At 50.1% G+C, this 15,593-nt stretch overlaps 1 protein-coding gene and 1 long non-coding RNA gene across 6 annotated transcripts in view; one reads left to right on the forward strand and one right to left on the reverse strand.

Annotated features, from left to right (window-relative positions):
* LOC102552690 (uncharacterized) overlaps window positions 1-1,627 on the reverse strand; it is a 35,531-nt gene extending 33,904 nt beyond the window's left edge. For all 3 annotated transcript variants that reach the window (NR_190635.1, NR_190633.1, NR_190634.1), the window contains 1 exon segment: window positions 1,485-1,627. This is a non-coding gene — a long non-coding RNA (uncharacterized LOC102552690).
* Window positions 1,628-1,688: 61 nt separating this feature from the next.
* Window positions 1,689-15,593, forward strand: part of Vps37b (VPS37B subunit of ESCRT-I) — a 28,760-nt gene continuing 14,855 nt past the window's right edge. Inside the window, 1 exon segment of one of the 3 annotated variants that reach the window (NM_001105928.1) lies at window positions 1,689-1,843. In NM_001105928.1, coding sequence (NP_001099398.1) covers window positions 1,733-1,843 — 111 coding nt within the window. In that variant the 5' untranslated portion in view covers window positions 1,689-1,732. 3 annotated transcript variants of the gene reach the window in all.

Here is a 15,593-nt window from a genome sequence, read left to right on the forward strand (position 1 = left end):
TCAGTTCCCTACATCCTTTTATGTCTTTACTGTGTTCTTTTCCTCCCCAGGATCATATTTCTTGACCAATTAAATTGACAATTTAAAGGGAAGAAAACTCAAAAGTTTCCTTTCCGAAGTCAGTGAGAACCTTTTTCTTGTAGTTAAAATGAAACGCCTCTTCTTTGTGTGCCTGCCCTGAGCACAAAGGCCTAGGAGACTGGAGTCGGTGGAGCCCAGTCAAATGTTCTACTATAGAGACACATGAGTCATTTCTATAAAGGCCACTAGCCAGCCATCGAGCATCTACTGAATGCCCTGACTGCTCAGGACAGTTACAAGCTCAGCCTGGGATGATCCCAGAATCATGGATGCCAGACTGTGAGTCAGGGGTACCAGCAACTATATTATTTGACTTAGGGCTTGGAGACCCTGACTTCCTTGTTTCAGGGCCTCAGTTTCCATATATAATGGTGAAGATTAGCCTGGGCTATAGGTTTCTCCCAACCAGAACCATGAGGAAGCATAAAGCAGGGTCATGAATTCCCTCATTCCTCCATCTCAGATCTATCTCCAGACAGCTGGGGAGAGCATGAACAGATGACTGTAAATGTCCATGTCTCCAAGGACCCAGTGTGGTCCACCTGGATGTGTGGACACCTTCCCCTTGGTCAACGGGGCCACCCACACGTGTCTGTGTTTATAGCACTCCAGTCATACTTTCTCTCTTACTCATAAAGTATCCTAAGCCCATCCTGCCTCAGGGCCTTCACACATGCTGGACTTGCTGCTTGGGCTTCCTTCCTACAGGAATGGTGGTGGGTTTGTCCCTTCTTCAGATCTCCTCCGTTGCTATGCCTTAGGACACCTCTTCCAAGTCTCTAAGTTCTTTCCTTATGTTGTTTTGGTTTTGTTTTTGTTTGCGTGTTTGTGTATTTCTTTGTGTTGCTGGGAACCTTTGCTGTCCCCCACCCCGCCCCACCCCGTAGATAAAACTGTGAGACTGGAGAGATAGGTCAGCAGTTAAGAGCAATTGCTGCTCTTCCAGAGAAACGATACTTCAGTTTCCAGTACCTACGTCAGAAGTTCATTGACCTCCAACTCCAGCTCCAGGGGCTCAGACACCATCTTCTGGCCTCAGGTTGCACTGAACTGACATGACGCACGCTCACACACATACAAAAAGGGTTTTAATTCTACACCCAATGCTTGATTGATACTGTACTAAATCCCGAGGGAGCTAATGGACTCTGGACTTGTTTCCAGAGTCTCCTTCACGACACTGGGATTCATTCTAGACTCAGAGGCTTCAGGAATTTTTTTCTCATTGTTTGTTTTTTCTTTGTTGTCAGTTTTTGAGGCAGGGTCTATCCCTCGAACTCAGGAGCGTAGGGATTGAAAGTGAGAGCCACCAAGCCCACCCTGTCAGCTCCTTGACAGACTTGTCTGCTTTTTTGTATCCTGAAGGGGAGAAAAAGGCTCTTATTACCTCACAACATACTCACCTTCACCCCAGTGACATCATGACTGCGTGACAGTGTCACAATGCTCTCAACGTCCCTTCCCGCTCCTCAGAAGCCTCTGACCCAGTCAGAGGCGCGACGCGCTCTGGGCGGCGCTTTCGCGCGCCGATGACGTCACACCCAGCGCTGGCGTCACGTGCCCCCCCCGCGAGGGGTGGGGCCTGAGGGCGGCGCTTCCGGTCGGCGGAGCTTGGCGGCCGGAGCGGCGGCGGCGGCGGCCGAGTGGCGGGATGGCGGGCGCCGTGAGCGAGGCGCGCTTCGCGGGGCTGTCGCTGATGCAGCTGCACGAGCTGCTGGAGGACGATGCCCAGCTCGGCGACATGGTGCGGGGGATGGAGGAGGTGAGCGTCTTGGGACCGGGAAAAGGGGGTGCTGGACGGCGCGCTGGCAGCCAGAGTGGGGCCCTGACGCGAGATTCGGGGGCACCGAGGGCCCCAGGCCGGTTTGAGTCGTGGATCGGAGTCTTGAACCGAGACACGGGGTCTTTGGGGCCGGGGCTGGGGTCGGGAGAGGGAGTGAAGGCGCTGAGATTGGCTTGGTAAGGGCGGAGGTGACTGCCGTTGAGTCTCCTAAGGACTCTAGGGAACCAAAGCAGGTAGATTAGGCATGGGTTTGGGAAGGTTTTGAAGGGAATGGTTGGAAAATCGTAGGGACACTGAAGCCAGTAAAAGCGGATCGGATCTGGGGACTAGCTCGAGTTGTCGGACCGTTCAAAGATGGGCTTGTGGGAAGCAGAGATCTGTAGCTAAGTCTCGGTTGGGATTCTGAGAGGGGTTCTCGAAGTTCAGAGGCTCCGGATCACAGACAGCAAGGGTGAGGTGGGAAGGGGCCCAGTGAATGCCGGCTCTCCAAAAGGCCCTTTCCCGTGAAAGTGGCTTTAGGAGAGTTGACTCAAGAGTTCCTTCCTTTGGTTCTGTGAACGGTCTGTGAGTAGCAAGAGGATCCCTTTCCCCAAGCATCCTGGCCTTCGTGTAAAGAAAGGATTGAGGGAATTCTAGTATGGCTGGCTCTGCCCCACGGCTGTCTTGCCCACCTCTCTGGGCTCCTTCTGGCAACAGAGTTAAAGGGGGCTGGGAGCTGACTGCTGACCCCCCCTTTCTCGATAGTCCAAAGCCAGCCCAGCCTCTGGAAGGCATGCGCCCGCCCATGTTTCTGGTTATCTTCCTCCACACCTCGCCTGTGGTTTGCTTTGAGGAGCGACTGACTTCACCCTTGCAGATCTGCCCTGAGTACTTCCCCTTTTCCTTCTCTCCCAACTGGTCCTGACATTGACGCTAGAATCGGGAGCTGTCTGATCTCTGGCCCACTCACTACCTCCTTTGTCTGGGAAGTCTGAGCTTCTCTAAGCCTGCTTTGCCTCCTGCCAGAAGCTGGTATAGGGGGGCTTTTTTTGGCTTGCTTTCCGAAGAGGAATTGTACAGCACCCAGCCGGCTCCCTTCCAAGGGGGCTTGTAAGAAGGTTGTACATTCAGAATCCCTGGAAAACCCTCAGCAGATCATTGTCTGCCGCTACAGAGGGACCACTGTAGTAAGATGGTATCAGTGTTTCCATTAATACAACCCCTTGTATTCACGGGCTTTGCAGCTTGGCACATAGACCGTTGCCCTGAGATGCAATTTACCCAGTTTGTGGTTCCCATGTGGCACTGTCCATTTTCAGAGAATAATAAGAGACCAAAAAAAAAAAAAAAAAAGGCTCCATCTCTCTTGACTGAATGAGAATTCCGTGCCTTGCACAAGAAAGGACAATCCTTGCTTGGCTTCTCGGCGGTTTCTGAGAGACGTTTTGTTGACTGCGTGCGGAGTGTCTTTCTAGCTTAATAATAAAATGATAGGTGTGTTTCTCAGCATGTGGTCCTGCCTGCAGGCTGCCACTCTGCTGTCTGTGACTATTCAGTTCCAGTGAGAACAGCCACTGGAAGTCCGTTAAGTGGAACGTTTAATAGCTTAAACTCTTGCTCAGCGGAGATCGGTGGGGAGCGAGTCAAATGGCCTGTGACTCCAACCTCCCCCTCCTCCCCCTAGAAACCTAGAGATCGGTTTGCTGTTGATGTTTTTGTTCTGTTTTTGAGACAGGGTTCCTCTGTGAGGCCGTGGCTGTCCTGGGACTCAGTCTGTAGACCAGGTTGGCTTTGAACGCACGGAGGTCCACCTGGTTCTGCCTCCCCGGGTGCTGAGATTAAAAGGCATGCTTCCATCCCTGGCTTATAACTGGAGATTATTCAAAGAAGAGAAGGGCACAGGAGACCTCATAGTGTTACTGAAGTTACTTAGCAGTACTTTGTCTCTGACTGTGTCCAGCTTTTAAAACAGGGAGGCAGATGCTCGTTCACAGCCAACCACTGGACTGAGCACAGGGTCCCCAATGGAGGAGTTAGAGAAAGGACGGAAGGAGTTGAAGGGGTTTGCAACCTATAGGAAGAACAATATCAAGCAACCAGACCCCTCAGGGCTCCCAGGGAGTAAACCACCAACCAGAGTCCACATGGAGGGACCCCATGGCTCCAGCCGCATATGTAGCAGAGGATGGCATTGTCAGGCACCAATGGGAGGAGAGGCCCTTGGTCCTGGGAAGGCTTGATGCCCCAGTGTAGCCAAATGCCAGGCTGGGGTGACAGGAGTGGATGGGTGGGTGGGTGGGGAGTACCCTCATAGAAGAGGGGGAGGGAGGATGGGATAGGTGGTTTCCAGAGAGGAAATCAGGAAAGGGGATATCATTTGAAATGTAAGTAAATAAAACATCCAATTAAAAAAAATAAAGAGACATAGAATGAAAGAAAAAAAAAAAAAAAAACCAGGGAAGCAACTTGAAAACCAAAACACCTGGTCTGCACACCCGTTGTCCTAGTTATGGACAGTGTTTTCTAAAGGAATGGGTGGGGCTCTGACAGCGGTTTTTATTTTATTTTTTGGTTGTGAAAGTTTCCCTCCCCTGGCCATGTCGCACGTTTGTTTATTTTGGGATGGTTTCAAGAGAGAGAAGAGGAGTCTGTGAACCATCCTGAACCATCCACTCCTGACCAAATGAGGTATTGTGTGAAAGCGTTAAGGAGCTTTGGGGCTTAGGAATGGTAGACTGCGGGGTGGACTTGGCTGCTTTCGTGCTGTGTGACTGTAGGCAGATTACTGCACCTCTCTGAACGGCTCTCGGGAAGGGCAGTGTGATGTTTCATAGAGTTGATAAGGGTCAGGTGAGATGGTGAAGTTTAAACACCAAACACAGTTCATGGTTAGTTTCAGTAATGAATAATAATAAAGGAATAATAATTGCTGGAGCCAGAGCGGTAGCAGGGTTGGCAAGATTTCTGCTGTGGAAGCGTGAAGATCTCAGTCCAACCCCCAGAGCCCACATAAAGAGCCAGGAATGGTGATGCACAATTGTCATCCACTTGTCTCCCCCAGGACAGGGAGACAGGAGGTTCCCTGGGGCACTGGCCAGCCAGTCTAGCCTAGTGGGGGAGCTACAGAGACCCTGTCTCAGAAAACAAGGTGGACTGGACCTGAAGGAGGCAAGGAACGCCTCAGGTTTCCCTCTGGCCTGCATACTCTGGTATGCATGCTGCCCTGTGTGCCCCTGTATATAGTGGATGAGAGCTGGAGAGATGGCTCAGTGGTTAAGAGCCCTGGCTGCTTTTCCAGAGGACCTGAGTCTAGTTCCCAGCACCCACTTGGTGGCTCACAACCATCTGTAATGGAATGCAATGCCTTCTTCTGTCATGCAGTCGTACCGGCAAGTAGAGCACTCGTATATAAGCAAATAAATCTTTAGGAAAAGAAAGAACTAGCCGATGTCACCCTAACAGATGAATAGGGTCTTGTTTTTTCAAATTTTAAGATAAATCTTGACTTGCCATTAGCCTCAAACATTTGACCTTTCTACAGTCAGAGGGGTCGTGTGACTCAGTGGTTCCAGAAAACACTGGGGAGTGGAGTGGGCCTTTCACAGCACAGACTCCTCTCATAAGCTGGAACGAAGCCCAATGCTCGTTCATTCTCTCTCTCTCTCTCTCTCTCTCTCTCTCTCTCTCTCTCTCTCTCTCTCTCAACTGGCAGAAGGAAGTGTTTGAAATTGCAGGGTGAGGCTTCTCACAGCCGGAGGGGATATTTTGTGGCTGCTGTCAAGTGTGGCTTGTTGAAGGCCTTCACTGTTAGGCTTAACTGCTGTGGGCATTGTCTTCTCTATTTTAATTGCCGAGTGTGAGTTTTAGCACAGCTCCAGGCATTAGCATGATGTGGGTGCACCGGGTCCTGTGTGTTTTCTCTTCTCCTGTCTCCCGTCCAGTATACTGCTCCCTAAATGCAGACACTATTAGTGGGTCTTCTTCTTTTTTTTTTTTTTCTTTTTTGGGGAAAAAAATGGTGGTGTGGGTGGGTGGGGAGGTGGGGACAGGGATGGGAAGATGACACAGGGGTTGGGACAGGGTCTCCCTGCATAGCTCTGACTACCCTGGAATTCATTTTGTAGATCAGGTTGACCTAGGTAGATCCACCTGCCTCTGCCCCTGCCCCTGCCCCTGCCCCTGCCCCTGCCTCTGCCCCTGCCCCTGCCTCCCACGTGCTAGGATTAAAGGGCCTGCCTGTACCACCACGCCTGGCTGAGTTTGTTTTGTGTACACATGGGTGTTGATGCTGGAGTGGGGTTCTGAGACCAACTTTGAAGAGGAGGTTCTTCCTTCCTCAGTGGGGCGGAGGGATTGAACTCAGGCTTGAGCAACAAAGGGCCTTTACCACCCAAACCAACAGTTCTCCACCTGTGGGTCTCCACCCCTTTGGAGGTTGAACAGCCCTTCCACCGACTACATGTAAGGCCATTGGAAAACACAGATATTTACATTACAGTTCACAACAGTAGCAGAGTTACAGTTATGAAGTAGCAGTGAGATAACTTCATTGTTGGAGGTCACAGCGACATGGTTAAATGGTCGCAGCATTAGGAAGGTTGAGACCCACTGACTTAAACCGTCTCTTACTGGCCTTCTTTCTTACTTTATTTTTGCCTGGCAGTGGAATGCACCTTTATCTGGCCACATGAACCCCATTGACTGGCAAGGCACTGCCATAAAAGGAACGGTTGCTTGGGGGATTAGGCAAGTACACCAGAGCGCTTGGGTCACTTCTCCCTGTATGTCTTCTATGGAAATGCTGGTCTGCAGGCTAACGGTTTCAGAGAATTCAAATTCTACAGCTTTGTTCCTGTGGGAATCAAAGTGCCAGCACACAGAACTGTGGAGAGGGAGCCTGAAAAGACAGTGTTTTGTGGAGAGCGAAGAACTCTGGCCTGGAAGAAGCGGCTTCCTTGAGGCCTGTTGGGCTGTGACTTGTGTGTGACTGCAGCCACTGCTCCAGTCATAATGGCTCATTGACATGGAGCGCTAGCCTGGGACTCCTTTGGAACACGCAGGCTGAATCATTGCTGGTGGGAGTCTGGTTTTCAGAAGCCAAGAATTCGAACTTGTTGAGGTTAGGCAGTGGGGTCTCACTCCGTAGCCCTGGCTGTCCTGGAACTGACTATAAACCAGGCTGGCCTCAAACTCAGAGCTCCTCCTCCTTTTGCCTCCTGAGTGCTGGGATTAAAGGTGTGAGCCATCACACCTGGGTTTTCCTTTTTTAACAGTAATGCTACAGTCTTAATAGAAGACGATTGGTAAGAGTCACGTGACTGGGTCACTGCCTTTAAGTTACTTAAAGTCTGTGCCCTTCAGTTTTTTCATCCTTTAGAGAATGGTGGTGGTGCCTACCTTTTTAGGGTTTTATGCAACCCAGAGGGAGTGGTCCCCAGAGGCCACACACACACACACACACACACACACACACACACACCTGTTTCTTAGAGCTATTCTGAGCTGATAGATTGAAACAGCTGGACTGTCACAAACTTGAGACCAGACTGGGCTCGATTGTGTTGGTCTCAGAACCCCACTCCAGCATCAACACCCATATGTACACAAAACAAACTCAGCCAGGCATGGTGGTACAGGCAGGCCCTTTAATCCTAGCACGTGGGAGGAGGCAGGGGCAGGGGCAGAGGCAGAGGCAGAGGCAGAGGCAGGTGGATCTACCTAGGTCAACCTGATCTACAAAATGAATTCCAGGGTAGTCAGAGCTATGCAGGGAGACCCTGTCCCAACCCCTGTGTCATCTTCCCATCCCTGTCCCCACCTCCCCACCCACCCACACCACCGTCTCTAAAACATGAAAGAGACTAGGGTCTGAGCCCAGGCGGACTCACTACCCCTCCCGTCACCCAAGCATAAACTTCAACGTAGAGTTCTCCAGCTCCCTTAGTCACAGACATGATCCGTGTCCCTTAGCCTCTTCATCTGTGTCACCTGTGGCATTTGATACTCATGTTATAATCTGCTCACTTCCTGTGGCCCCGTGGCTTCATTCTGTCACATGTGTGTTTTCCACACCGGCCAGCATGATATGAGCAGTGCCCTGGCTTCAGTGAATGAAGAGTGGCCTGGATTGAGTGCGGAAGAGGGGCGCCTGTAGGTGGAAAGGGAGAAATAAGACCCTGTTGGAATATGAGGCTCCAGCAGGGTCCCTCCCGGACAGGATCAAGTGTGTGCAGCTCTGGAGCTCCTCCAGAACTATCTGAGTGAGGCTGTGACTTCAGCCAAGCTTCCCCAGTGCTTGGAAATCAAAGGGACTATAAAGTTTGCATGACTACCAGGTAATTAGTGTGTGGTCAGAGGTGCCATCAAATAATTGGAAGAAGTTCCGGGAATTGAGTGGCCCCGTTTCAGACTGGCCTGAGGCGGAACCTGGAGTGACCGTTTGCACCTGATCTGCAGTGGCTGTGCCCCGAGCTAGGGAAGGCCAGCTGTGTTCACGAGGCCCCTCCTGCAGTATTTGGAGTAGATGTTGCCATGGGGATTTGTGCCGGGCACACAGTACAAGGTTATCCGCAGACTCGGTGACAGTTGACCAGGCAGCCACTGGCGCCGAGAGCGTGCTGAGACCAGAGTTGTATTTGGCTGTTTCCTTCCTGGCCGTCACTTGGAAGAGCTTCCCTTACCAGCAGGACAAAGGCAGAGGCAAAGCTCATTGTTGGATGTCTTCACGGAGAATGGAATTTGAGGTGTGATGTGTGATGTACTTGGGTCTCTTGTCTCTAGGGTACATGACTAACTCTCACTTCGCAAACTCACTTGGCTCAGAGCGTGCTGTATACACCAGGCTGGCCTCAAACTCACATTCCTGCCCCTGCCTCCCAAGCTGACGTTAAAAGCATGCACCACAACCCCTGATGTAAAATTGTTCATCTTATTTACATGTGTGCCTGTGTGGAAGTCCTCGGACAGCCTAGTGGGAGTTGGGTCTCCTCCCTGTAGGTCCCAGCGATTGAAGTCGGATTGCTGTCCTGTTGACATGCTAAGCCATCTGGCTGGCCAGATGCGTCTTTCAAATCAAAGCTTCCGTTATCTCCAAGGGTTAGCGAATGGCCTCTTGAGGTTTTGTTCGTGTCCATAGCCCAGTGCCCCGCATGGTGAAGGGACATGGTAGTGCCACAGCCGGTTTTCTTCGTGTGCGCATAGCTGAGTTTAAGGAGGTTTGATCATTACTCAACCCTTGTGGAGAACCTGCTCCCTCTGGGGATGTGAAACTTGTAAAGCCACAGCTTTCTTTTTCTTTCTCCCTTTTTCTTTTTCGTGGGGCTGGGGGATAGAACCCAGTGCCTTGCCAAAATGAGACAGTCAACCACTAAACCGGACCCTGAGCCCCAGGTTTTTCTCTTTTTGGATGGTGCTGGTATACACAACTAAATCCACAAGACAAGCTTCAAGGACCGGAACGTAGCACACAGGGGAGACCCAGGAAGCCTTTGGGGCCTGGGAGAAGGTCACAGTGTTTCCTGGAGCAGAGAGTGACTCAGCTGGGATTCAGAGGTTGAGGTGTGGGTAATCAGGTGATGAGGGAGTGGGCTCCAGGGTCTTGGGTGGACTGCGGGAACAAAGACTCCCTCCAGCAGGTTCTGGAGCACCGCAGGCACAGTGATACACTCACATGCTTAAGGGGCCAGTGCTAGGCTGATGCTCGAGGCAGGCAGCACCAGATGGCCTTAAAGGCCACCAGGGTGAGGAGCTTGGCCTGATCCTCTGGGCCACTACGGGATTTAAGCCAGCGAGTGCTGCGGTTGGCTGCCCTTGACATTTATGTAGATGGTTCTGGTGTGGGAGTGTGGGGGGGGGCGAATTAGAGGGGGGATAAGATTGGGAAAAATGAAGATCAGTTAGGAGGCTGAGAAATAGAAGTGAGCCTGTAGCAGTGGGCCGGAGGCTGAGACCCAGCTGAGCCACTGGGTCTCACTGCCCAGATGGAATCATAGTGAACTGGTCGTGTGTTTGCTGCACGTTATAGAGGGATATAGTGGAAAGCTAGTAAATCTGTGTGTGTGTATGTCGGTGTGTGTGTGTGTCGGTGTGTGTATATGTGTCTGTGTGGTGTGTGTGTGTGTCTGTCTGTGTATGTGTGTGTCTGTCTGTGTATGTGTGTGTATATGTGTCTGTGTGGTGTGTGTGTGTGTCTGTGTATGTGTGTGTGTATGTGTCTGTGTGGTATGTGTCTGTGTGTGGTGTGGTGTATATGTGTGCTTGTCTGTGTGTGTATATGTGTCTGTGTGGTGTGTGTGTGTGTCTGTCTGTGTATGTGTGTGTGTCTGTGTCTGTGTGGTGTGTGTCTGTGTGTGGTGTGGTGTATGTGTGTGCCTGTCTGTGTGTGTATATGTGTCCGTGTGGTGTGTGTGTGTGTGTGTGTGTGTCTGTGTCTGTGTCTGTGTGGTGTGTGTCTGTGTGTGGTGTGGTGTATGTGTGTGCCTGTGTGTGTATATGTGTCCGTGTGGTGTGTGTGTGTGTGTGTCTGTGTGTGTGTATGTGTCTGTGTGGTGTGTGTCTGTGTGTGGTGTGGTGTATATGTGTGCCTGTCTGTGTGTGTATATGTGTCTGTGTGGTGTGTGTGTGTGTCTGTCTGTGTATGTGTGTGTGTCTGTGTCTGTGTGGTGTGTGTCTGTGTGTGGTGTGGTGTATGTGTGTGCCTGTCTGTGTGTGTATATGTGTCCGTGTGGTGTGTGTGTGTGTCTGTGTCTGTGTCTGTGTGGTGTGTGTCTGTGTGTGGTGTGGTGTATGTGTGTGCCTGTGTGTGTATATGTGTCCATGTGGTGTGTGTGTGTGTGTGTCTGTGTCTGTGTGGTGTGGTGTGTGTCTGTCTGTGTATGTGTGTGTGTATGTGTCTGTGGTGTGTGTGTGTGTGTTCAGCAAGAAAAGGACAAGAAAAAAGATAGTATTAAGTTTTAAAAACTACAAAAACTGGGACGTCAACCATATGTATATCTGTGTGTATTTTCCTTTTTTGGTGACAGCAGGATGATGATAGCATCTTGCTATGTAGCCCAGGCTAGCCTCAAACCCGTGCTCCCCTGCCTCAGACTCTGAAGCACTAGGACTACAAGGCGTAGCTCTCATATGTGGGAAGAAGTGGGGAGACAGACAGCTCGCTCACTGTTGACAGAGTAGCATCAACAATAGCATCCTAAAACTGGCATGTGTCATCTGCCCGTTACTCTAGCTGTGGGGAGCTCAGGTAGGCGCAGGAGTTAAGGCTAGCCAGGGTGACATAGTTGAGACTTTTTACTCAATAAAGGAAAAGCAGCTGGGGTTGGGGATTTAGCTCAGTGGTAGAGCGCTTAAGGCCCTGGGTTCGGTTCCCAGCTCTGAAAAAAAGAAAAAAAAAAAAAAAAGGAAAAGCAGCTGCATTTCAGATGGCATTCATTTAGTCCCCAGTACTGGATAGACACCCAGTGTGCAGAGGCTCTGTGGTCCTAGCACGTGGGAGCCGGAGGAAGGCATCGTATGTAGTTATCCCAAGGATTAAATAAGCTAGCCGGTATAAGTCAGTGTGGTGTCTGGCAGTAATAAAACGGTGAGCAGACAAGGCTTTTGGTTAACACAACAATGTGAGGCCATTTGAGCTGACAGACATTTTCTCAGACATTAATTCTTGGAATTTTAATTCTCCGTGGTCATTGCACAGCTCCCAGCCATGGACGTTGGGAAAATGGTGGTTAATGGGCTGAGGGGTTGGGGAGCTGCTTGGTTTCTTCCTGGCAGGGTGGAGGGAGGGGCCTTGAGGGGTTGGGGGTGTGAGATGAAGTTCTGGAGGCTGTGTACCTGCATGCAGCATTCTGATTTTCTAGAATAGTACACGCCTGGGGGCCTCCTGTGGGATAGATGCCATCTGCTGCTGCTGCTAAAGGGTCCTTGGGTATCAGTGGGAGCACAGTAGTTGTTGGGTGTCCAGAATGAGTTCTGGGGCATGGCGGAAGGCCTTGTGAGTTTTATGGACTGTTCCAGGAGATGGTACCCCCCCAGGAGTCGGTCTGTCTTTTCAGCATGTGGATCCCAGGATTTGAGTTCAGATGGGCAGGGTTGGCAAGCCATGCCACCGGTCCCCACAGCATGATTTTCAGTGTCTACTTGACATCTTATCTGTGTCTTTGTCCTCAATTCTGAGTACTCAGGTAATCCATCATAAATTCCGTTAAATGACCTTACTGCTTTTTTTTTACCCCAGTGGGTTAGTGTTGGGACCGCAGTGATGGACTTAGTGTAGAGGGACCTGTCTTTCAGTCATTGAGGGTGTGAACCAAAGGCACTTGTGGACCCTGGCCCTGCTAATACTTTTCTTGTGTGTCCCCCCTCCCTCCCACCGTGCCCCCTGCCTTTGCCATCTGGTCCTCCCACCAGAGGGCCGGGTAAGCCCTGTTAGGGACTAGAGCCACACAACTGAGAGCCAAAACAAAGCCCCTCTTTCTAAGCTGATTAACTCCGGTATTTTGTTATAGTGATGGAAATCAGGAATCTGGATGGCTTAGGCATCTGGTTCCCTGCATGAGATAGCTAGGGTTTTGTTAAAAAACTTAAGTAGAATTATCTAGAGAGCAATAGTTTCTCTTTTGACTCATTTTCTTCTTTTCTAACTACAAGAGGAAAAAAAAAAAACCTCTTGATTAGAATAGGATTTTTCTCCTTTATAACGAAGTGAGAGTAATGAAAGTCGTGAAAGAAAGTTTATTAAACTGAAGTCGGAGTGGGGTTAGAAAGGTCATGTGAAGATGTGTATTAAAGATAAGGAGGAAACATCAGAAGACACACAACCCAGAGCCCATCGGGATGGGGCACATTTCCATCGCACTTCATACAGACCAAGCTGAAAGACGCCCCCACATGAACCTCTTGAAGTCGTGGATAAGAGGAAAGAGAGCCTAAGAAACCTCAGCTGCTTTGGTGGTTGGCCTCAAACAGAAACCACTAAGAAAGCACAGGTCCAGGGGCACGCGGTGGCCTCCCTCACATTCCCATTGCGAGAGGCTGAGAGAAGGTTCACTTGAACCCATGAGTTTAAGACCACTCTGGGCAGCATGGAAGACCTGCCCCCCACAAAAGAGAAAAATAAACTTAAAAGTTGGGGTTTAGGAATTCTCTTTGGTAAGCTGAATTTGGGGGGGGGGCATGCGGACAAGGGGAGAGGAAGTCTTCAGTTTTAAAATTACCACAGAAGACCAAGATCTTTCCACTGAATTCAGTGTTCCAGTAATTCCAGTAATTCTGTATCCGCCTCCCTTTGCCATTAACAGAAGTGACTGGGCACCAGTGAGATTGCCCAATGAGTAACGGCCATTGGCAACCTGAATTTGGTCCCCAGAACCCATGTGGTAGAAACAGAGAACTGAGTCCCATAAGTTATCCTCGGACCACGGGTATGTCCTAGCTCATGAATATCCATTATGGCATGGCTTGTGCCAACGTGATGTCCCCATCCGTTTGCATTTCTATCTGTTCAGCACATGCACACACATGCACTCGCACACATACACACTCACAAGCATTAAAAGCTTTTAAGAGAGACTAAACGAGGGGTTGGGGATTTAGCTCAGTGGTAGAGCTCTTGCCTAGCAAGCGCAAGGCCCTGGGTTCGGTCCCCAGCTCCAAAAAAAAAAAAAGAAAAAAAAAAGAAAAGAAAAAAAGAGAGAGAGACTAAACGAGGCATGGTAACGTGCCTGTCATCCCAATACTTGGGAGACTGATGCAGGAAGATCATTTGAGCTCAGATGTTTAAGACCAGGTGTGCAGTGACATATCATTTAAAAGTAAGTATACACACACACACACACACACACACACACACACATACATACATACATACAAACTCCAGACACACATACGTACACACACACACTCCCGGACTTACGGGGCAGAGGCAGGCTCAGGCGGATTTATGTGAGCTCAAGGCCAGCTTGGTCTGAGTGAGTTCTGGGACAGTCAGGGCTATGCAGAGAAACCCTGTCTCAAAAAAAAAAAAAAAAACAAAAAAACAAAACAAAACAAAATAACCAGTATGATGCCCCAACCTCTCCTTATGCTGAACCTTGCCTTTCTGCCGCTCCCTAGCCACATGCTAATCAAGGGCCAAATGTGTTTGCTTTCAGACCTCTTCATTCTGGGTTTATTTGCTTAGAAATTATGTAATACTCTCCAGCTGGCGTACTGTGAGTGGAAGGAAGAGGGCTGCTTCTGTGAAGGCCAAGCCGTGAGCTTTAGAAAGCACCAATATAAAGTATTTCACTAGGAAAGACCCAGAGCCTTGCTGGAGAGTGCAGTGTGGGCTAGACCGACCAGTCAGAGCATCCCGGCTTCTGCTCTCACAGTTCCTCATGTGACCGCCCCCGTAAAACTGAAGTGGAGGGGGCAGAGAGATAAGGGCTGTGGGTAACATCACTCCTTTCTCCTGCAGAGGACCTGAGTTCCGTTTTCAGTACGCACGTGACAGCTCAGAACTGTCTCTGACCCCAGTTGCAGGGGATCCAATGCTCTTTTATGGTCTCTGTGGCTTGATCAGTTTATTTGAATTTTAGGAAGTAAGTCTTCTAGGAGACAGTGAGCCCTAACAGGACCAGGACACCGGCAAACTGTGTGTCCCAGAATTGACATCATTTCTTCTCTGGGACTGGTCGTACTGTTCGCAAGCCTCCACACTTGTGTTTCTTGCAAGCTCTGATCTTCCTGTGAGCGGCACTCCCAGGCCTTAGCCGCGTGGCCAGCTCTGTGCCAATTGGACGGAGTTTAGAGGCCACCACCTGTTCCTTTCTGAGAAAGTAGCTTCCATCCCAGCAAGAAGGTATCTTTACTTTAAAAAACAAACAAACAAAAAAACTGGAACTCACTGACTGGTTCTTCTGTGTGTTTGTTTTTTTGAGACAGATTTCTCTTTAGCTCTGACTGTACCAAAACTCACTCTGTAGGGCAGGCCAGCTTTGAACTCACAGAGATCCGACTGCCTCTGCTTCCTGAGCCCTGAGAGTGAAGGCATGCACTACCACAGCCAGGAAACCTTTGTTTCTCGGCCAAGTGGGTGGCGCTTTGGCTAAGCAGCTTGTGAATTCCTTCCTGAGTGGGTTGTAGTCTTGGAGATGGTTTCACACAGCCCCCAAGACAGTTGTATTTTAGGCCAGTTTCGTAATGTTCTGCAGCTCCTCCACTGTATTTCTGGACCGGCATACCTTCCCCGTCACCGTGCTAAGCAGTCTGACTGCAACTGCTAGATTCCTCTTCGTAAAAGTGGAGGAATTGAAGACAGCAGCCTTGGATGGCTGCAGTGGACCTGTGGGGGTCTGGGGGCGGGGGGATTGTCGGCCTGGATCACAGGCCTCCTGAAAACCGGAAGTCGGTTGGGAACTCACTTTTGCCATTGGTTAACTCTTTTTGAATGGAAGATGAATTTGCTTTCTAATAACCACAGGGCCGGCAAGATGGCCCAAAGGGTAAAGGTGATGTCTTCAACCTTCTTACAATCACCTGAGTCTGATGGTGGACAGAGAGAACCAACTGCCTTAAGTTGTCTATGTCACTCATGTACATGCGTGTACACATACACACACACACACACACACACACACACACCAGGGCTGGAGAGATGATTCAGTAGCTGAGAGCCAACACAAGTCCTGCAGAAGACCTGGGTTTGGCTGGCTCAGCTGTGCGTGGCTCCTACGCCAGTACTCAGGCACATACAGACACGTGGATGTACACAGTC

This window comes from Rattus norvegicus, chromosome 12, assembly GCF_021556685.1.
Source record: "Rattus norvegicus strain SHRSP/BbbUtx chromosome 12, alternate assembly SHRSP_T2T, whole genome shotgun sequence".
Taxonomy (NCBI): Eukaryota; Metazoa; Chordata; class Mammalia; order Rodentia; family Muridae; genus Rattus; species Rattus norvegicus.